The sequence below is a fragment of the Hypomesus nipponensis genome, chromosome 4, assembly GCF_054491055.1.
Source record: "Hypomesus nipponensis isolate SF chromosome 4, ASM5449105v1, whole genome shotgun sequence".
In the NCBI taxonomy this organism is placed as follows: Eukaryota; Metazoa; Chordata; class Actinopteri; order Osmeriformes; family Osmeridae; genus Hypomesus; species Hypomesus nipponensis.
Window position 1 is genome coordinate 4,607,499 of NC_140364.1, and position 19,525 is coordinate 4,627,023.

The window sequence follows — 19,525 nt, forward strand, 5'->3', positions numbered from 1 at the left end:
GTTTGATACTATTTAGCACACTTTATAGGTTACCACAGAATATACAAAAAGTTTTTTATATGCTTAAAAATCCTTACATTGTTTTTATTTAGTTATACAAAAAAGCTCAATTGTGGTTTAACGTAGTGCTCCAGATCATTAGAGGGCGCTGCTGGTATTCCAAAGTTGGCTGCATACAAAATTCCCATCTCGCAAGCCCGATAAAAGAAAATCCAGCTGAGTGTTGAGTTTTTGAAAACAACGACAAGACAGGGCCGACAATGTTAATACTGTAATTACTATCTAACGGTTTGGTTGAATAAGTCATATACCAACGTTTGTGAACCCCAAACAGTTATTCGGCGTTCCAAACCATGGAGCCCACAGCCCCCAAAAGGTGCGTGGTTGTTATTCGATTCAAAGAGTCACATACTACAGTTGCTAGCTAGCTAAGCTTGATTTAGATCGCGTCACTAATTGTCAACTTCTCTGTAAAGCAACGATTTATTAATTCAAAGTAATAACAAGCTAGACACCTGTAATGGAGATTATAGTTCTATGAGCAAACCCGACCCCTCTAAGTAAATGCAAGTTACCAAACTATAGCACTCTTGCAATTACAGACACTAAACTGATTAGCTAGCCATAACTGTAATGGTTGGTTGATCACAACACAACAACGTGGTACAGTAGATACTAGTTGCCACTCCTGTAGCCAGATTGTATTGGAAAGGCTCTGTGGTCGGTCTGTCCGGAAGTTTTTGACTACAGTTGATAGCTCAATGAAGAAGTTAGTGAAAATGAATAACGGTATTAGGAATATACTCATAGGCATTAACTTTTGTATCTGCTGTTTCACAGTAAACTGAAAAAACTGAGTGAAGACAGTTTAACAAAACAGCCAGAAGAAGTTTTTGATGTTCTGGAAAAACTTGGAGAAGGGTAATGATTTTCTTCCCTTACTGTGGAATTTGTATTATGATTTTACAAGAGTTTATACACAATACATCAATGAAATAAGTCATTTTGAAGTCCCAGAGGCAAATGGCGAGTGACCATCAGGTGAGAACGTCTATATATAAAGATTTTTATTTTACGTCAATGTTTCTAGCTCCTATGGCAGTGTGTTTAAAGCCATCCATAAGGAGTCAGGGCAAGTGGTGGCCATCAAGCAAGTGCCTGTGGAGTCTGACCTGCAAGAAATCATCAAGGAGATCTCCATTATGCAACAGTGTGACAGGTATGGATGGGTGAAGACGACAGGGGTAAGAGGGGGAGCATGATGGTGTTGTAGTGAGAGAGGGAGACTTTACAGATGGGGGTGGTGGGAGTCACTACTTAATGCGAGTGGCACTGTCGTCCACATTAAGTTTGTGGCATGATATAGTATTCAAAGTTGACCATTACTTACGCTAGTATTACATAAGAGCAGACGCTCTTATCCAGAGTGAGTTACAGTAAGTACAGGGACATTCCCCCTAGGCAAGTAGGGTGAAGTGCCTTGCCCAAGGACACACCATCATTAAGCACGGCGGGAATCAAACCGGCAACCTTTTGATTGGTAGCTCGATTCCCTAAGCGCTCAGCCATCCGACCCTGCAAACGTATGGAACAACAACTCTACCAACCCATATCAATCCAAGACCAATACCAATATAAACTAGACACTGTTGGCACACTGACAAATAATATATATATTTTTTGATTTGTTTGATATCTTTTTTTATGCTGTGGCGGTCCAGTCCCTATGTGGTGAAGTACTATGGCAGTTACTTTAAGAACACTGACCTGTGGATTGTCATGGAATACTGTGGAGCTGGCTCCGTCTCTGACATCATCAGGCTGCGCAATAAAACGGTAGGCTTCTACATTATAGGAAATGGGTGTGAGTCATGAAAACAGTGTATGAAAATATGACCTCATACAGGAAGATTGTGCGTATTCAGAAGTGTAAGAACGCCAATGACATTGATTCCTATTGGATGTATAGACCGGTGTCTTTAACAGTAGTATTCCCTCGTTCATCCTGTGTCGTGCAGCTGACAGAGGATGAGATAGCGACCATCCTCAAGTCCACCCTCAAGGGTTTGGAGTACCTCCACTTCATGAGGAAGATCCACAGAGACATCAAGGCTGGCAACATCCTCCTCAACACGGAGGGGCACGCCAAGCTGGCCGACTTCGGGGTGGCCGGGCAGCTAACGGTACACGCCGCTCTTCGCTCAGCGTGCTTGAAGACCAGCAGGTCTGTGCGTCCGTGAGGGTGACGGTGTATGTTTTGGTGTTCCCTCGGTGTAAAGGACACCATGGCCAAGAGGAACACGGTGATCGGCACGCCCTTCTGGATGGCCCCCGAGGTGATCCAGGAGATCGGCTACAACTGCGTGGCTGACATCTGGTCCCTGGGGATCACCTCCATAGAGATGGCGGAGGGCAAGCCGCCCTACGCAGACATCCACCCCATGAGGGTGAGGAGGGGGGGGGGGGGTTGGACATTGGGAATCATCTTAGTAGAGCCTAGGGTGAGCCACATGGGTAGGTCGCTACTAATGCATTCGTGAACAATTATTGGACGCTTGCGTTTAAGGTACTTGGCATTAGACTACATGCTCATAGCTATGAATTCTGTTTTAAGTTGAGTTCAGTTCTGTCTGTTTTTATGTAGGTCTCATTGTGTGTGTGTGTGTGTTTCCCATTCTTCTTCTTCTTAGGCTATCTTCATGATCCCCACAAACCCCCCTCCCACCTTCCGGAAGCCTGAGCTGTGGACGGACGAGTTCACCGATTTTGTTAAGAAGTGTCTGGTGAAGAACCCCGAGCAGAGAGCCACTGCCACACAGCTCTTACAAGTACGGGACGCACAAACTCCCTCAACTCACACGTAAACCCTCTATCACACACACACACATAGCACACACACACACACGTTTACTGACCATACCTCTGTTGCCGTCCCGCCCGCCCAGCACCCGTTCATCACCAACGCCAAGCCGGTGACCATCCTGCGGGACTTGATCTTGGAGGCCATGGAGGTGAAGGCCAAGAAACAGCAGGAGCAGCAGAGAGAGCTGGAGGAGGAGGAGGAGAACTCTGTACGTGGCGTGGGCCTCTTCTCTGACACCTCACCCACCTCCCCTTTGTATCTGTAGACGGAAACAACAGTCTATATCTTTCGACCGGAGCGATGCCACGTCAATCGCTGTTCCGGCTTTTATCACTCTATATGGGTGGAGCCTGTTATTTACATACGAATAGTTTGTGCGGTTAACACTGCTAGTTTGTTGATCATCTGAAAGTGATCGTGATGCCATGCGTGGCCTCTCGTGTCTGTGGACGGTTCATGGGAGACCCTCAGCTCTCTCCTTAAGTGGGTCTGGAAACGCCAACGTGACGTGTCTTGGACGGTCTCCTTCACTCTGACAAGCCCCGGGCGTCCATGTTTGCAGGAGGAGGAAACGGAGGTGGACTCCCACACCATGGTGAAGTCGGGCTCCGAGGGGGCGGGCACCATGCGCGCCACCAGCACCATGAGCGACGGGGCCCAGACCATGATCGAGCACGGCAGCACCATGCTGGAGGCGGACCTGGGCACCATGGTCATCAACAGCGACGACGAGGAGGAGGATGAAGACGAAGGTTCCATGAGGAGTGAGTGGGAGCGCCTCGCTGCGTTAAGATCTGGCCTCCCCTTAACCTTCATCCACGTTCCGTGGCCACTTTGACCTTGAACTTAATGTGTTGTACAATGCCGGGTATAAATACAGACCGTGTCTTTGGATTAAAGCACCTGCAAAGTGAATAAGCGTAAACGTACATTGACACATTTTTTACAGACGCTTTAGAACATGAAATCAGACCATTTCCTGATACACATCCAGACAAATCTTTCCATGTTGTGTTTTCACTCAGTTCTTATAGCATCACTTGATACCCCTCACACAGCTGTTTGGTTAATGTTGTTCCATTGTCTCTCCACCCCCTCTTTCCAGGACACACCACAGCCCAGCAGCCGCTACGCCCGTCCTTCATGGACTACTTTGACAAGCAGGACTCAAACAAGGCCCAGGAGAGGGAGAACTACAACCACAATCAGCCCCAGGAGCCCTACCACATAGCCAAAAACGTTTTCCCAGACAACTGGAAGGTCCCACAGGATGGAGACTTTGACTTTGTGAGTTACCAAATCTCTCTGTCTCCCTCTCTTTCTCCCTCTCTGTCTCCCTCTCTGTCTCCCTCTCTGTCTCCCCTCCCCCCTCTCTCTCTCTCTCTCTCTCTCTCTCTCTCTCTCTCTCTGTCTCTCTCTCTCTTTCTCTCTTTCTCTCAGTGCAAGCATGCCCTACGACCCTAATATGCACTCCCTCCGCATGTATGTGTGTAAGCAGTTGAAGAACCTGGACTTTGAGGAGCTGCAGCTGCGCCTGAGCGCGCTGGACCCCATGATGGAGCGGGAGATCGAGGAGCTGAGGCAGCGCTACACTGCCAAGAGACAGCCCATCCTGGACGCCATGGACGCCAAGAAGCGACGGCAGCAGAACTTCTGAGACTCGCCGGTTTCTTCTAGCGCGTTCCTGACCATGGTGCTGACTTGTGAGAGCTGGCAAGGGAAGAAGAGGATGATTGCCATCGAGTTTGTGGTTGTGCCCAAAACTATAACATATTGATGCCTTTGACGAGCCCACTGTTTTGACTTCCATTAACTTGGTTGCCATGATTATAGTCCAATAGCATTCCTCCACTTTCTTAATCATGTCCGATTATTAATAGCTGTAGGCCTGGACTCTCATGTCCCTATATTTAGTTTCTGGTCAACTGGTCACCATGAAGTCTGTTTCACTTGATTCCAGGGCTGTGGGTTTTTTGTCTTTAAGTCATGTCTTCTTAGTCTTGACCGAGGAATGTACTGGTTTGGATGTCTCCATGAAAACAAAGCAAAGGGACAATATTAGTTTTGTAACTGACATTCCACCAAACTAGAAGCAGCAGGGGTACTGTAGTCGAGTCAGTGGCAGTTTGCCTCGGACTAAATGTGACGTAAAGACAACATAACCAAGCTTTGGCAATGTTTGGTAAAAGCTGTGGAGGTTTGTCCACAACCAAAGACTATCGTGAAGAGAATGCCTTAAAGGGAGGAGTATTCAAGTAATGGACGTATGTAAGTTACCCTTAATGAGAAATCATGCCGTTGAGTACTATTGAATGATCCCTATCTACAACCTAAGTATGGGAATTGAGGGAAGGGATAATGCATGTCTTATTTTGATGGACCATGAAGTTAAATCTCGGTTAACAATATTATTTTCTTTGTAAACTTTTCCATCATCTTCAGTTGGCTGTTTCACAAAATTCTCATAGCTCTGGCTTTATTCTCTGTATACTTAAGTTTGTCATAAAACATAATCAGGCATGTCAACCCAAGTAGTTTACATGCTTAGCTTTTCTAACAGCTAAATCAGCAAATATAAAAGATGGAACTGTCTGTCTTCAGTTTTGTCTGTGTTGGAGGCCATACTAAACATGTCATAACAGACCATATTGTCAGTTGAAGCCAGAGATTGTGCTGAAGGCTCTTAACGGTGTTCAAATTGCTGTCAATTAATCTAACGTTTTGTGTCATACACCACATTACCTAAAAATCAAGAACCAAATACCAATGAATTAACTCAGTTCATAAGCAAATGCAGTAATACATTGAGACTGACATTTGACAATCATTTAATACCGTTATATGTTGATTTAAAAATGTATAGAATTTTCTGAATGTAAAGGTTAATTAGGGACTGTGGTTGAATTAGGCATGTGGTGTAGGACAACTCAGTTCACTTCTTGGAGTAAACCTTGGTGAGCTTCTAGACAGATCCCACTTCAAAAAGGATTTGAGTTGCAGTTTGGCTATGTGTATTTAAAATGTTATGTTGCTTTTTTTTTTTTTTTACACTACAGAATTGTCAGAAATCTATTTTTAAATACACAAATCAGTCAAACTTGTCAAGCCTATTGCGTAGTGGCATTGTTCCATTTAAAGTCTAACAAGTAACTACTAACATAAACAAAGGTTATATTCTGCTGTAATAGTTTGTTGCATTTATCCTCATATATTTACACAATTCAGGCAACATATAAGGACTGAGTTGAATGTAACCTATTGCTTTCTAACTTATTGTTTCAAAATGTTATGTTTGGAATGTGTAGGAAATAAAGTAACTTGAACATATATACTTTCTAAGGATGTGTGCTTTAGCAGTCATTTATGTAAGGCTTTTGGAATGTTCTGGCTGGACTGAGGTGTCTCCTGCACATATTCACTGTAAAATGACCAGCCAACTTACATGACCCCAGAAAACAAACCCCAACTGTGGGGGACTTTGTTACTTGTCTCCCAACCCTTTCCTGGATAACCCATGTTGTGAACCCTCTGCTCCAGGGATATTTTGTTTCAAGAACATTTGCTTAAATCACCCCTCCTTAATAAGGGTCTTGTCTCTTTCAATGTAGAGATCCAAAAATAGATATTATTTTCTACATTTTCTTTGTAAATGATTTCCACCACAAACATCAAAAGCAACAGGCTTTGGATTGCTTGGTGCCAGTCTTCTAATGGTGGCCATCATTCATAGAAGAAACCTATAGAGACAATGCTGCAGATATTTGATGAGGGGCAAACCTTGAACTCCATTGACTCAACGCAACTATATCCATTCGTTAATGTTTACAGAGAGAGCTTTTAGTGTCAAAGGTTGTCCTCGGAGCACTGTTCTTTTCAGAGTTCACTCATTTCACAGAAGAGATGGCTTCTCTACATAGACATATTCCGTATACTCCAAAAGCCCCGATACGACAGGGAGTCTACAGGTAGGCATGTCTTACAATTTTCTCAAATATTCAGTCGATTTGAAATCTTAGAGGACGTGTGCAGACTAAACAACTTGTAGTGTCTGCTAACTGCATTAAACCTGTTCAGACAGTATACCATTAAATTGACCCACCCATGTATAAACCAAAAACATAAAAAGTACTTGTTTAGATAAAGATGTCATTTATTTCATTTTTGTAGCAATTCTTGGTAGGCATACTTATGCAACAGAGTAAAAGCGCTCTTAAGGGGTAGCACCATCTTAACCAATAGGCTGTAAGAGATGGGATCATGCACAGAGATGGTGGTAGTTATGGTTCAAAGTGCACACGAACACACGCACACAATGTGGTTCATAAAGTTTCATCAACAAAACCTCACTATAAGCTCACCATGTTTTAAGACAGGCTAAATGTTTTGTCCCCTCCATGTGACATAGCCACAAGGGAATTACAGAGGCCAGTATATGAAATGACATGTGTCCCAACGTAAACACTAAAAGAAAAAATATATCTTTGGAGATCATTTGAATATCCTTTCTTAGGTTTCATAAACCCTAACCCCACACAAAACAGTTTTCAATAAATGAGAATGTGGAATATTGTGTCCGCTCTTCAGCCAGGCAGTAGTGGTGGATAGGACCATGTACATCTCTGGTCAGCTGGGATTGGACACTGCCTCTGGTCAGCTGGTGGAGGGAGGTGTGCAGGCCCAAGCCAAACAGGTAAGCAGCAACGTGCTGGCTTGACCAGCTTCACCACACACTCACAGCACTACAAACAATCACTGTTCAGAGATGCGGTAAATATGTGACCTTTATTATTACCGTCTCTTTAGGCACTCGTCAACATGGGAGAGATCCTAAAAACAACAGGGTGTACCTATGACAACGGTGAGATATTGATATGTTCACTAAGTTGTGTTTTATTGTATATTAGCTCATGGAGTATGGAAAGACACAAAATGTAAAACGGGCAGTTTTTCTCTTTTTCAGTGGTCAAGACAACTGTGTTGTTGGCAGACATGAATGACTTCAACGATGTCAATGAAATGTACAAGCAGTGTAAGTGTATGGATAATTCAATACCATATGCCCATCTTCCATGTTTTGCTGTTCTAAAGTTCTCCACTAGAGGGGGCCCCACACGATGTCAATACACCCCCTGCCAAGACTCAATACTTTTTTTCTTCTTCAAAATGAGGAACATTCCTGGATCTTAGCTTTGTTAAAATGAATTGTCCGTAAGATCTCTGTCAAGTATATTGTGTTCTATTGGTAAATTGCCCTTAGAATCTAGACTACGTATCTCCTGAATTCCAGAGCACTTGAAGTAATGTAACCCCTAATGTAAGTGGACACCAATAGGTATGCTGAAACTCAAAACCTGGCCTTGCCCTATCCACACACATATACACAATCACACACGGAGGTATAGTCTGGGAAACTTTCCATATATATACTTAACTAGTACTTAAACTGACATGACACAATTGAGTCACTCCAAAGCCCTGTTCACCTAACAATAAAGAAATCATTTAGGGAAATACGTTTAAATAAAATGACTTTAAAACATCTGTATCAGAATTCCTGGGTAGTTGGCTTGGAAGGTCGAGGTGGCCTAGCAACCGCAAAAAACAGTGTAGGTTTGAAAGTAACAGAAGCCTTGATGAACAGCCAACTGGTTGAAGCAGCAATAAATATATTCATGTGATCTCCTATTAATGTCAGTGTTCCACTAAGGGTTGACATTCACCTGAATTATCCTGTTTGTTGAAAATGTGTCTCCATTTGCATTATTATTTATTTTTTCACAAATGTAAGGTGGATTTTGCTATTGTTCGGTAAACATAATATGTGTTTTGTATCTTTCAGTTTTCAGCAAAGATTTCCCAGCGCGAGCAGCCTACCAGGTTGCTGCTCTTCCTCGAGTAAGTGCTAGAAACAAATTACAGTTTATACAGTACATTTCTCAAAATGTGGTTTGTAATAACATGACATAAAAATCATATAACAGTCTTTTTTTCTCTCTCTCTTCATTTAGGGGGGTCTGGTGGAAATAGAAGCTGTCGCTGTATTGGGACCCCTCTCAGACTCCGGACTAACCGATCAGGGGACACATAAATTGTAAACAAATAGGCCCTATCAAAGGAAAAGTTACTTTAGTGAAAGTCTCAGTTTGCATATAAAGGAATCTGCTAGGGTCTTCTGAAAAGCAGACATTCAATGACGATCTCTTCCTGCGTCAAATACATTTGGGTAAAATGACCCTCTTTACATGGAAACGGTCGAACCAATGGTCAAAGCAATGAACCTATTTGAATATTAAGGTTTATAGGATTGATATTTATTAGTTGATGTGGCAATGTAATGTTTGCAAGATAATAACATAAAGATTTGCTATTTCCCCTTTCTTATTCTTTTTTTAACACTTACACAAGGTACATTACAGAAGAATGTCGGTGACATGCACTTTTTACTGATGCAGAACGAGTAGTCAGCAAGACGTCATTGATAAAATGATTTAAGATATTTAACTGAACTATACAAAGTGCTGGAAACATTTCCACCATACTCTTAATCTGAAAGACATGATTGTTCAAAGTCAGCTACATATACATATTATTAGATCCAATATTGTTTTGGCTTTGTGGTTTTCACAAAGAGATGTACTGATGGATGTATGATAAAAGTATTACAATTAGAAGTCTCATTATTGGTCCCACACCTTTATGAGGCAGTATAATCTACATACCAGAATGTGTTATTGTATGCCAAGCTTTTAAATGACTGTAAAGTAAAGAAATTATATTTACAACTAAATGCAGAAAAATTGCAGTATAGGACAATTAGAACAATTCAAAAACAGACAAGGAAGTGAAGAAAACTCAGAAATGTCACTTTAGAAGCCTGATTCCCTTTGGAATCCTCCCCACCCCTCTTTAAATAGAGGCAAGTGGTGGACTGAGAGTACCTGGTCTGAGTGGCCAGAAGATCTGCATCTTGGCAACAGATACAGTCCATGTCGGGTGTGTCATCTCTGTCTCTCTAATTCCCAACCAAGTTCAACACACACACACAGAGTGTTGAATTCTTCATCCATAAATTGGTATTGAGTTTCACTCATAAGGGGCTGAAACGTTAAAAAAGAAAAATCATTAGGATACACAAAGGAAGTAAAGTAATGACAAAAACTGTAACATGTAACATGACATGGAAATGTACTTTGTTTTACTTTTAATATAATAACGGCGAAATAATATAATGGCAGCTACTGGAACTGGCCCATTTGTTTTCCTCAGATGATACGATGGCTCATGGCACCAGCAAGATGAATTCTGAAGTTGACAGCCATAGTTTATCGGCTTAGATACAAGAAAAATCCTCCAAACCCAAATATGTGAACACCTAACCATCAGATGTATGTAACCAACATAATGGCATGAAGTTGGCTATGATACCTGCCACACTTCTGGGAATGCTGTCCACAACATTTCAGAGTATCTGTGGGAATCTGTGCCCAATTTGTGTGTAAAGCAAGGCAAGTTTATTTGTACATTTCAACAACAAGGCAATTCAAAGTGCTTCACATAAAACCATTAAAAGCATCAAAACATAATGCAAAAAAACAATTACGAACATTCAATAAGACATTAAAAACCGTCAAAAATCTAGAAATAACATAAAAGTTGCAGTGCCATTTAAGGTATAAAATGCAGGAGTGAAATGCAGAAATTGATATCCTTGAATCTGGTTCAATTAAAGGCAACGGCAAACAGTAAAGTCTTCAATCTGGATTTAAAGGAGCTGAGGGTCTCAGCAGACCTGCAGCTTTCAGGGACCTTGACCCAGATATGTGGTGCAGAAAAACTGAACGCTGCTTCTCTTGTTTAGTTCTGACTCTTGGAACACAAAGTAGACCAGTCCCAGATGACCTGAGGGGTCGGGATGGTTCATAAGGTTGCAGCAGATCACAAATGTATTTAGGCCCTAAACCATTCAGTGCTTTATAAATCAGCAGCAGGATTTTAAAGTCAATTCTTTGTTGGACAGGAAGCCAATGCAAAGACCTCAGAACTGGAGTGATGTGATCCACTTTCTTGGTCTTAGTGAGGACTCGAGCTGCAGCATTCTAAATCAGCTGCAGCTTTCTGATTGACTTTCTACAGAGACCTGTGAACACACCGTTACAGTAGTCAAGTCTACAGAAGAAGTGAAAATTATGTTGAGTGATCAATTCTGGCTTGCAGATGGTGTTAGAACGTAGTTACTAACTTATTAACTTCACTAATTGACTAGAAAAGCAACCAGTCACAGTCTGAAATATTGGGGGATGGTTTTCATGGTGTGTGGGCTAGAGTCATTTGTACAGCTGCTGGAAATATGAATGTTAAAGCATAAAATGTCATTACAGACAATTCTGTGGTTCCAACTTTGGGACAAAAATTTGGGGAAGGCCCTTTCCTGTTTTAACTTCATAGTGTTACCATGCACAAAGCAAGGTCCATAGAGAATTTATATTGTGGCTGAGAGGAAGCATATTTTGCATCATATTCCAACATCTATTGTAAAACCTTCCCAGATTAAGGCAGTTACAAAAACAAAGTGGGACCCAACTCCAGATGAAGGCCCATGATTTTGGATTGAGAGCTTCAACAAGCAGGTGTCTGCTTGCTAAAGTCGTGTCCACATACTATTGGCCATAAAGTGTATGTTGAGAATAATAAGCAATTATACATACTTGCAGGCCACTACAACTCCTATTTACTAAGACTAGAAAAGAACATACCCTCCCTCATATGTGTTCCATTGGTCACAGCTGGCCCATAAGACATAGAAGCATGGAGAAACAAACAGAATCCCCTGGAGGCCTCCTGCTACGACATAGTACACTGCTCCAATAGCACCAGTAACTGCAGCTAACAGCCACCACCAACAACCTATGGCCCTCTATTGCCCAGGTGACCTATCCATGCGTCAAGTCTGTTGTGGAGTTGCGAGTTGATGTCTGCCCCGGAGTGTTCATTAGAAAATAGAACATGTCTGTTTGTTAGATGCACCCCTGGTAACAGGCAGGGTAATGAGACATGGAGGTCTAGAGAGAGACGGAAGGTAAAATTCACCTGGGCGATACTGTGTTCACTGGGTCACCACACAGTAAATGAAGCTTCTCAGGTTACCAGTAGCCACATGAACTGTATTCTTTCCTACAGGGACATGTTATTATTAACTGTGTGTTGGGTTAGGTGTGCTTGCCTCCATGTTTCCTCTTGTGTGCTAATGGCCAGGGAACTGCCGTACTGAATGAACTTGCTCAATCATTCATATATACCACAAACAGAAACCTTTTTTCTATGCATGTCAAGGTTTACACCCAATCAGGTCATTGGTAATTATAAGAGACCTCTGGTAAACCAGGAAGTGATACATATCAGGAGTATTATCCATCTGCAAAGCAAATAGCATAGTGCACATATTATTAATGAACAACTTTTGATTTAGACTCCGCATTGAGATCAATTCTGTTTCCCGTCAGTGACAATAGGAGGGTTAATTAATTTCCGAGCCTTTCTTGACACGACATTTAAACTTGGTTGAGCCCGCCCCTGTTCGCCTTGTAACCTACCTTAGTCCTGGGCTGCAGGTGGCTCTGGGGTGCTGTCTGGCTGTGGGGGGGCTGCAGGTGCCTCTGGGGTGCTTTCTGGCTGTACGGGGTCTGCAGGGGCTTCAGTGGATGGCCCTGTCTCACCTGAGACCCCCGCTACAGGGGCAGGCGTTGGCAAAAGGGTTGCTGTGTCTGGTGCCCCCTCCACTGCTGCGAGAGCTGGTGTGGTGTTTTCCTCTGGAGGTGGTGCTGCAGGTTCAACTACAGCCTGTGGAGAGCCCTCTGGTTTGGTTTGGTCTGGAAGGGTCTCACTGTCTTCAGCAACGGTTTTATTCTCATTGGCTGTACCTGCAATGTATAAATAGAATGCATGATCCAAGATGCTGGGTGTTCCGTAAATGAAATACCCTACTGCGTTAGCATAGTCCATAAACATCTGGACTTGGTCAAAGTTATACTGCAGACAAAAGGAGAATTCTGATTGTATGTAAGTCATAGTTAGGTAAACATGAAACTAGTGAACGATGCCTCACAATTTGGCAGCTTCAACAATAACTGCTGTACTTTCAACCTCAGGTAACAGGAATGATATTTTTGGGGGACTCGAAGTCGAGCTTCAACAAACTGAACAACAGCAGTAACAAGGGCTCAGACACTGTAACTAGTTACCTGAGACCTGCTGTTAGAGCTAGTATTACGCTTCACCGTAGAAACACCTTGGGTGTCATCCCCAGACTCAAGTAGTAGCCACCTTTGACAGTGTTGGTTTGACATGATTTGTCGGTCTTAGTAATAAAGTAATCTAAGCGGAACCGAGTAAATGATCATATGAAGCACTGAATTCTTTATAACACATATTAACTTATCCTACTGCAGAGCAGTATAAGTGCACAGAGATATGAGACTTTGGAGCACTGACCCAAGACATTTGTATTCCAAAACATTGTTTCATACTCAGCTCAGGGCACACCTCACAGTGGCATCTCCATTCAATATGATGACAAATAAATGATGGTGGGAGAAAGTGAAACAAATAATGATCGTGATTACCAGTTCTTTAAGCCCAAATTGATAAGAGTACAGTATTTAGTGTGGTTGCAATACTTATGTTGTAGGCTTCTGCTCATGCCTTTATATGGTGCCATGTCTATTAATAGGTACACGATTGAACTATCTTAATGTGTTAACAATTTTACAGCATTTGTGATTCCTGTATGTTCTGGCACATTATTATGTGCCATGTTATGGCACATGTTAAGTCAAGTATACAATGCAATCCCCTTTTCTCCTAGAATCTGTCCTCTGTCCCAACTAAGTTTTGTCCTCACAAATTTTGAAAATTCAGACAGCTCAGCAGGAAACTGCATAAGAAACTGCACACACTTATGTCAGGACCACAGTTCAGGCTAAAAAAAATCTAACTAGAACATGGAAGCTAAGCAACCACACAAGGTTCTCAATTTCTCAGTTGAAACCAGATGTATTGCGCTGATATATATGATATGTGTGTGATGCACCGGTATATCCCATGAGAGCAGGGTATTTACATTTACATATTTAGCAGACGCTATTATCCAGAGCAACTTACAGTAAGTACGGGGACATTCCCCCGAGGCAAAGTGCCTTGCCCAAGGACACACGGCCGGAAATCGATCCAGTAACCTTCTGATTACTGATTCCCTAACCGCTCAGCCACCTGACTCTTCATATTAGGTATTCAACATGACTTCCATAACTTCCAACGTGAAACTAGTCGCACTGTTGATCGATGTCAGCTGTTTTGTGTCGGCGAGATGGCATGCATCGACTTCCAAATGAATTGATTTGACCCCAAAGGATGGTGCACCGTGCACGACAAACAGACATAGCCTAATAAAACGTTGTGCCGTTTGCCCGATCATTTAAATGTATATCTAAGGAGTATCTCAAGTGTTAAAACAAATCTGAAACAATGACATTACTCTTTACTGTCATGTTTTATTAGTGACACAATTTTTCTGATACATTGTACATATTAGTAATTTACAGTAAACCTACCTGTATTGCTTGCGCCATTGCTTTCCTCTGGTTTAATGCTTGGTCGAGTTGTATCCTGCGCTGTAGTTTGGGTACTCGAGGAACATCCCATTCTGTCTGAGTAACATAAAGGTGTGAAACTTATGTTAGACCTAAACAGAAGTATCCTATGCCCTGATGACGTGTATGCGGTCTCAGAAAATGTAAACTCAAAAGTAGGCTATAGGTAGCGCCGACTGATCGTCACTGTCCTATGCTTATTAGTTCAATATAAATTCTTTGGTTCGTAATTGCGCATGACTCTAGTTCACATCGCCGTGGGATCGTGCGCTGTAGTGTTTCCATACAAGGTAGGTAATTAATTCACGAAATACAGAGACCTACCGTTTTTATTTGCTAATAACAATTGCAAAAAAATAATTACGAAGGGTTTTTTGTTAGCATATTGTGTACTTTATTATGGATGCGTTAATTTGGGAAGGAAAGACAATAGGCCTCAAAGTCGGAAAAGTAAAACTACACTTTAACTTGAAGCCTAAACGAGAACACTATAACCCCATCGAACTTCTTGATCTCGCGGTAATTGTGTACGTTTATGTGTTAAATTGCTGTTCTGACGCACCTTTTTAGATTTACAAATCATGAAAACTAGCCTATGAAGGTGTCTTCATGGGTTGCGTTGTTTAAAGATTAGTTCATCTGCGCAGTGGATCCACGAGAACTCGCCGTTTATGTGTGCAATGCACGATGGGACTTCCTTTCTCTCCGAGGCCATATTGGAGTTACTTCACTGTAAGATGGGCTCCGTGTTTTAGTATCAAATTATCCACATATTTGGCCTAGTTAACGCACACCTAGCCCATTAGTACTTACGATAGATAATCCCATCTTTTCTGTTGTTTTTAGGTTGGCCAGATCGGACTAAACAGCAACAATGGTGGCCGCAAAGAAAACGGTAAGCTGTCCGCCCTCGTCGAACACATGCTGGTGCTGGTAGACCTGAGGCTCAGTTCACGTGTAATCATGACATGTTGCTGTTTGGGCCTAGTACCTAGCTAACGTTCAAATGGCTTATAGCGACACATTTTCTTAACATTATAATCCCACGATTGGCCTACCTTTCTACTGCTGAATTTACCCCGTATTCTTGTAAACTGTTTTAGCAGTGTGTTCGTATTGGCATCAGTTCGCAGTATCAAGTTGACAGACTTGGTTGTTAGCAATCGGCATGCAACTAGCTAGCAGCTAGTTATATCAGAGTAATGTTAGCTAGTTCCTTTTCCAGCTAGCGAGCCAGGCATTTAACAGTAATAGTCTAACAATTTGATACATTTTAAAATATAATTAATATATGCTATATTAATTCACGAATGTCATTGTGTAGTAGAATTAGCTAGAGCAATATAGCTAGTGTAGAAGCTACAGTAGCTGTAGTGCTACTTTGCAAGGAATTGATGAGTAAGCTTAAACTGCAATGAACTTAATTTCTTTAATATTTTCATATGTCATATTCGAACAAACTACATGCTTGCAAGTTAACATGTACAGGTTTGTTTCACAGAAAAAGTCCCTTGAGTCCATCAACTCCCGTCTCCAGTTGGTGATGAAAAGTGGGAAGTACGTGTTGGGATACAAACAGTCCCAGAAAATGATCCGCCAGGGCAAAGCGAAGCTGGTCATCCTGGCCAACAACTGCCCTGCTCTAAGGTAGCAGGGCCTTCAACCCCACACCATTAATACACGTTAGAGTGCAAAGGATTGCAGGCAAACATGTTGGCAGCTGCTTAGTTGTACTAGCTAAACCAATGCACTTTTCAAACAGGTTTCCAAACTACAATCGAGTAATGCTCAAAATACTATTCTGGATAGGTCCTTCCCTTCATGCATAGTTTGTAGGCATTAAAAGGTCGGGAGATTCATCTTACAGCCCATTTAGCAAAGGTTTTATTTGAGTTTGAGCTAAGTAGCAAAACATGCAGGGTAGGGGGTCCCTGAGAACTATTAGTGTATACATAGCATTGATTAAAATGAACTTTGACTACAAATTGCTTGTTTTCACCAAACCTGCTCTCTTCTAGGAAATCTGAGATTGAGTACTACGCCATGTTGGCCAAGACTGGTGTCCACCATTACAGTGGCAACAACATTGAGCTTGGCACAGCCTGTGGCAAATACTTCAGGGTGTGCACACTGGCCATCATTGACCCTGGTTAGTATGATGGTTTTCCTGGTTTTAATTTGCTCAAAAGGAAATGCTGCACCCCAAATTCTCATGCATGTTTCTTCCTAATCTTAAACTCAAGGTTTTGATGCATAGATGCATAATTATATAAATGGTAGCCTTGAAGTGTCTTCTGCTCTACTTTCTATATGCACTTGGTGCTAAATCAATACAATGTAAACTAAGTTACTGCAGTATAGGAGAGTTTCAGAGAGGGCACAACAATGATACAGTATGGGAGCATGTGCTTTGAGTCCTTAAGTATCTAATTTGCCAGATTTAATTGAGTGGCTGTATTTTATACCAGTCACCATCATCCCTGTTTGTTGATCTTGCATCTGTAAAAAAAAAAAAAAAAGTTATATCTGGACTAGTGATTTGCTGGAATATTACCAATCAAAGCACCCAGCTAAAATCTATAATAGTTGCCCTGTTGGTGACGACATATTTAACTTTGTAATGGGAGTCAAATTTATGGCTGTCTTTATGCTGGGCCAGTCTGTGAAAAGAGTGTGTGATGTACTGTTGATGGACCATGTCTCTCTTCTCCACAGGTGATTCAGACATCATCAGGAGTATGCCAGATCAGCAGCAGGGGGAGAAGTAGAGTGGACATTCCTCATGTTATAAATAAAGTTGGTCAAATGTTACATTAGTCTGGTCTTTTATTCATACAATGACTTCTTTTATAATTTCAGGACCATGTGCAAATCATTTCTGCTAGTGGGATTACATTCTTTGTCAAAATAGTTTGTTCACTGGTGACATAGGAAGGTATGATTTGAAAATGTGTAGCTGTTTTTCAACTAGGCTAAAAGTGGGATGCTTTGTGAAATAAAAAAAGAAATGTGTTTTACAACTGATTGATAGACATTTTGTCAAAGAGCTTGAGGGCTTTGCAGTTCTATGGTTGTCCCAGAGGCATGCATGTCCTTGGATATAATCTGCATTCAAGGCTATGTCTGCGTGCTGTCAAAGATCTGGGTTCTGGCTCCTGCCTCAGTGACTATCTTGGTAGTAGGAAGTGACATTCAAATCACATAAGACTCACTATCCAGACATGGCAGCAGCATATTGGATTCATGTACTGAAGGTACAGAATGATTTGAGACCCCTTAATAGTAGATGCCTTCACGCAAGGAGCACTGTTCCGACTCAACAATGTTAAGGTTAAGCGCCTTGGTACAGTGGTGGGTGTCATCTCAATGCCCTCATCATGGATTTTTTAGACAGAATTTGTGGAAGTAAAGGTTGTGTATGGTGTCAATGTCGTGAAAGTGGTGAACTTACTGCCATTTTGATTTGGCCCCAATATGGGAACGCTCAAGGCTTTTTGAGTTGGACGGGATAAGAAGATTGAATCCTCAGTCTTAACCTACTGAAAGCAGCAGGATGGCAGCTCTCGACATCCACAAACTGATTTGCCCTACATCATGTTTTATAAGCTGGGGTTTAGATTTCAATTAAAAATAAATACATCTTAAGCATGAGCACTGAATATTCTCTCCTGAAATGTTTTACAAGGGTTCAGGAAGGCTGCACCACTGTCTCACAGTCTGTCTCTCCACCTTCAAGAGAAGGCTCAAGACGCACTTGTTCCGGGAGTACAACGGTACTTAGGAATGGTTTGCTGAACCCAATGCTAGTTTCCTCAAGGATCACAATGACTCTTGCTTAGAGACTTGTTGGTTAGTGGTAACTTATTTAAACTGTATTCGCTGCAAAATATTCTATTTTAGTTCATCTTATTTTTATTTTTAATGTTGCTTGCTTTTTCTACAGGTACACTTGCACTTAGAGATTCATATTGTTTAATTGTAACTTGGTCTTATGGTTCTTCCCTTTGGCACTTATTTTTTGGGTTGTTCTCAATGTGTGCTTCTTGTTTTGGCTACCTGCAATGTTTTGGGGCTATCTTGTCGTTATTATCAGTGACCTATGCACTTTGTAAAGCTCTCTCTTAGAAGTCGCTTTGGATAAAAGCGTCTGCTAAATGAATAAATGTAAATGTCTAGCCTGTACCCTTTTGTAGGCTTAAAAGTACTGGCTGTTGTAGTTTTGATATTGATTATTACTAGGCCAGCGTTTCACTATAATGTCTGTAGCTCTGCTGTGGCATTGATCTCAACTGCTGTATGTAGTGTGTCACTGGAACATCAGTGTGTCAAACTCCGCCAAATGCTGGCCTGATGTATGTAAGTGACAGTTAACATACAAGTCCTCTCGATAAAGTTGACCTACTTTTATCCTCAGTCATGGTCAAAAGTGGGTAAATGTGTCTCGCCCCGTCAGTAGGCTATGCCAGACTGGAAGGGTAGTCAGTTGAATAAATCCCCACTGATCCGCCGATCCCGCTGGGCATGCAGAGTAGAGCAGGGGATTGTGTGGCCAAAAGAGGACAGGCAGGCACATGCAATTCAGCGTTACTTGTCTTTCAAATAATCCACCATGTGAACAGGGCTCATAATTTAGTTTGAAGTATTTCCGCTTTAAATGTGCCTTGTGGGATGCTAACAACCTGATATTGAGAATGACCTTTCATTGATTTCTCAATGACTTGATTGTGACGTTTACACTCAGTGTATGTGTAATAGATCTGCAAGATAGTAATGTATAAGTGATTCTGTTTTCCCTTGCCAGGGAACTATCTCACAGCCTGATCAACAGAAATCTAGGATATTTTAAACTCTAAATGACCAGACATCCCCACATACCACATGATGTATTTTATTATAATTAAAGATAGGAGCCATAGCAGATTCAACAAACGTGTGATAGGATCAGGCAACACCGATGAACAACCTATTCAGTTTTCCATGACAGGAAAGAGGGTCTGAATGAAGGATATTTCACTGA

General features: G+C 41.8%; 4 protein-coding genes across 7 annotated transcripts; 3 read left to right on the forward strand and 1 right to left on the reverse strand.

The window, feature by feature from the left end:
- Window positions 1–110: 110 nt before the first annotated feature.
- On the forward strand, window positions 111–6,190 carry stk3 (serine/threonine kinase 3 (STE20 homolog, yeast)). Of its 4 annotated transcripts, none has more exons than XM_084695844.1 (11): window positions 111–376; window positions 841–921; window positions 1,091–1,219; window positions 1,722–1,836; window positions 2,019–2,183; window positions 2,280–2,447; window positions 2,691–2,828; window positions 2,946–3,071; window positions 3,426–3,627; window positions 3,969–4,150; window positions 4,359–6,190. In XM_084695844.1, the coding sequence occupies exons 1-11, from the start codon at window positions 354–356 to the stop codon at window positions 4,518–4,520; spliced, it is 1,491 nt and encodes a 496-aa protein (XP_084551970.1). In that variant the 5' UTR covers window positions 111–353; the 3' UTR covers window positions 4,521–6,190. The 4 variants fall into 4 exon arrangements, with proteins under 4 accessions (XP_084551970.1, XP_084551972.1, XP_084551971.1 ...); XM_084695846.1 differs by having other exon boundaries at window positions 4,362–6,190; XM_084695845.1 differs by lacking the exon at window positions 111–376 and adding an exon at window positions 415–560.
- Window positions 6,191–6,706: 516 nt separating this feature from the next.
- On the forward strand, window positions 6,707–9,240 carry LOC146295134 (2-iminobutanoate/2-iminopropanoate deaminase-like). The gene is made up of 6 exons (XM_084695467.1): window positions 6,707–6,828; window positions 7,448–7,553; window positions 7,667–7,721; window positions 7,824–7,892; window positions 8,703–8,758; window positions 8,872–9,240. The coding sequence occupies exons 1-6, from the start codon at window positions 6,764–6,766 to the stop codon at window positions 8,956–8,958; spliced, it is 438 nt and encodes a 145-aa protein (XP_084551593.1). The 5' UTR covers window positions 6,707–6,763; the 3' UTR covers window positions 8,959–9,240.
- Window positions 9,241–9,307: 67 nt separating this feature from the next.
- Window positions 9,308–14,754, reverse strand: LOC146295135 (uncharacterized). Its single transcript, XM_084695469.1, has 3 exons — window positions 14,470–14,754; window positions 12,454–12,780; window positions 9,308–9,960 (listed from the first exon to the last, which is right to left on the reverse strand). Exons 1-2 carry the CDS (start codon window positions 14,558–14,560, stop codon window positions 12,455–12,457), a joined length of 417 nt encoding a protein of 138 aa, XP_084551595.1. The 5' UTR covers window positions 14,561–14,754; the 3' UTR covers window positions 9,308–9,960; window position 12,454.
- Window positions 14,755–15,140: 386 nt separating this feature from the next.
- Window positions 15,141–17,319, forward strand: rpl30 (ribosomal protein L30). The gene is made up of 5 exons (XM_084696858.1): window positions 15,141–15,240; window positions 15,355–15,403; window positions 16,010–16,155; window positions 16,527–16,657; window positions 17,224–17,319. Exons 2-5 carry the CDS (start codon window positions 15,383–15,385, stop codon window positions 17,274–17,276), a joined length of 351 nt encoding a protein of 116 aa, XP_084552984.1. The 5' UTR covers window positions 15,141–15,240; window positions 15,355–15,382; the 3' UTR covers window positions 17,277–17,319.
- Window positions 17,320–19,525: the final 2,206 nt, after the last annotated feature.

Bases quoted from the DNA above. Each gene is read 5' to 3' on its own strand.
- stk3 (XM_084695844.1), top strand. From the start codon at position 354: ATGGAGCCCACAGCCCCCAAAAG. The intron at 3,628-3,968 runs GTGAGTGGGAGC...CCCTCTTTCCAG, and splicing joins AGACGAAGGTTCCATGAGGA to GACACACCACAGCCCAGCAG. The intron at 4,151-4,358 runs GTGAGTTACCAA...TATGTGTGTAAG, and splicing joins AGGATGGAGACTTTGACTTT to CAGTTGAAGAACCTGGACTT.
- LOC146295135 (XM_084695469.1), bottom strand. From the start codon at position 14,560: ATGGGATGTTCCTCGAGTACCCAAACTACAGCGCAGGATACAACTCGA. The intron at 12,781-14,469 runs GTAGGTTTACTG...TATACATTGCAG, and splicing joins CAATGGCGCAAGCAATACAG to GTACAGCCAATGAGAATAAA.
- rpl30 (XM_084696858.1), top strand. From the start codon at position 15,383: ATGGTGGCCGCAAAGAAAACG. The intron at 15,404-16,009 runs GTAAGCTGTCCG...TTTGTTTCACAG, and splicing joins TGGTGGCCGCAAAGAAAACG to AAAAAGTCCCTTGAGTCCAT. The intron at 16,658-17,223 runs GTTAGTATGATG...TCTTCTCCACAG, and splicing joins ACTGGCCATCATTGACCCTG to GTGATTCAGACATCATCAGG.
- LOC146295134 (XM_084695467.1), top strand. From the start codon at position 6,764: ATGGCTTCTCTACATAGACATATTCCGTATACTCCAAAAGCCCCGATA. The intron at 6,829-7,447 runs GTAGGCATGTCT...TCCGCTCTTCAG, and splicing joins ATACGACAGGGAGTCTACAG to CCAGGCAGTAGTGGTGGATA. The intron at 7,893-8,702 runs GTAAGTGTATGG...TGTATCTTTCAG, and splicing joins CAATGAAATGTACAAGCAGT to TTTTCAGCAAAGATTTCCCA.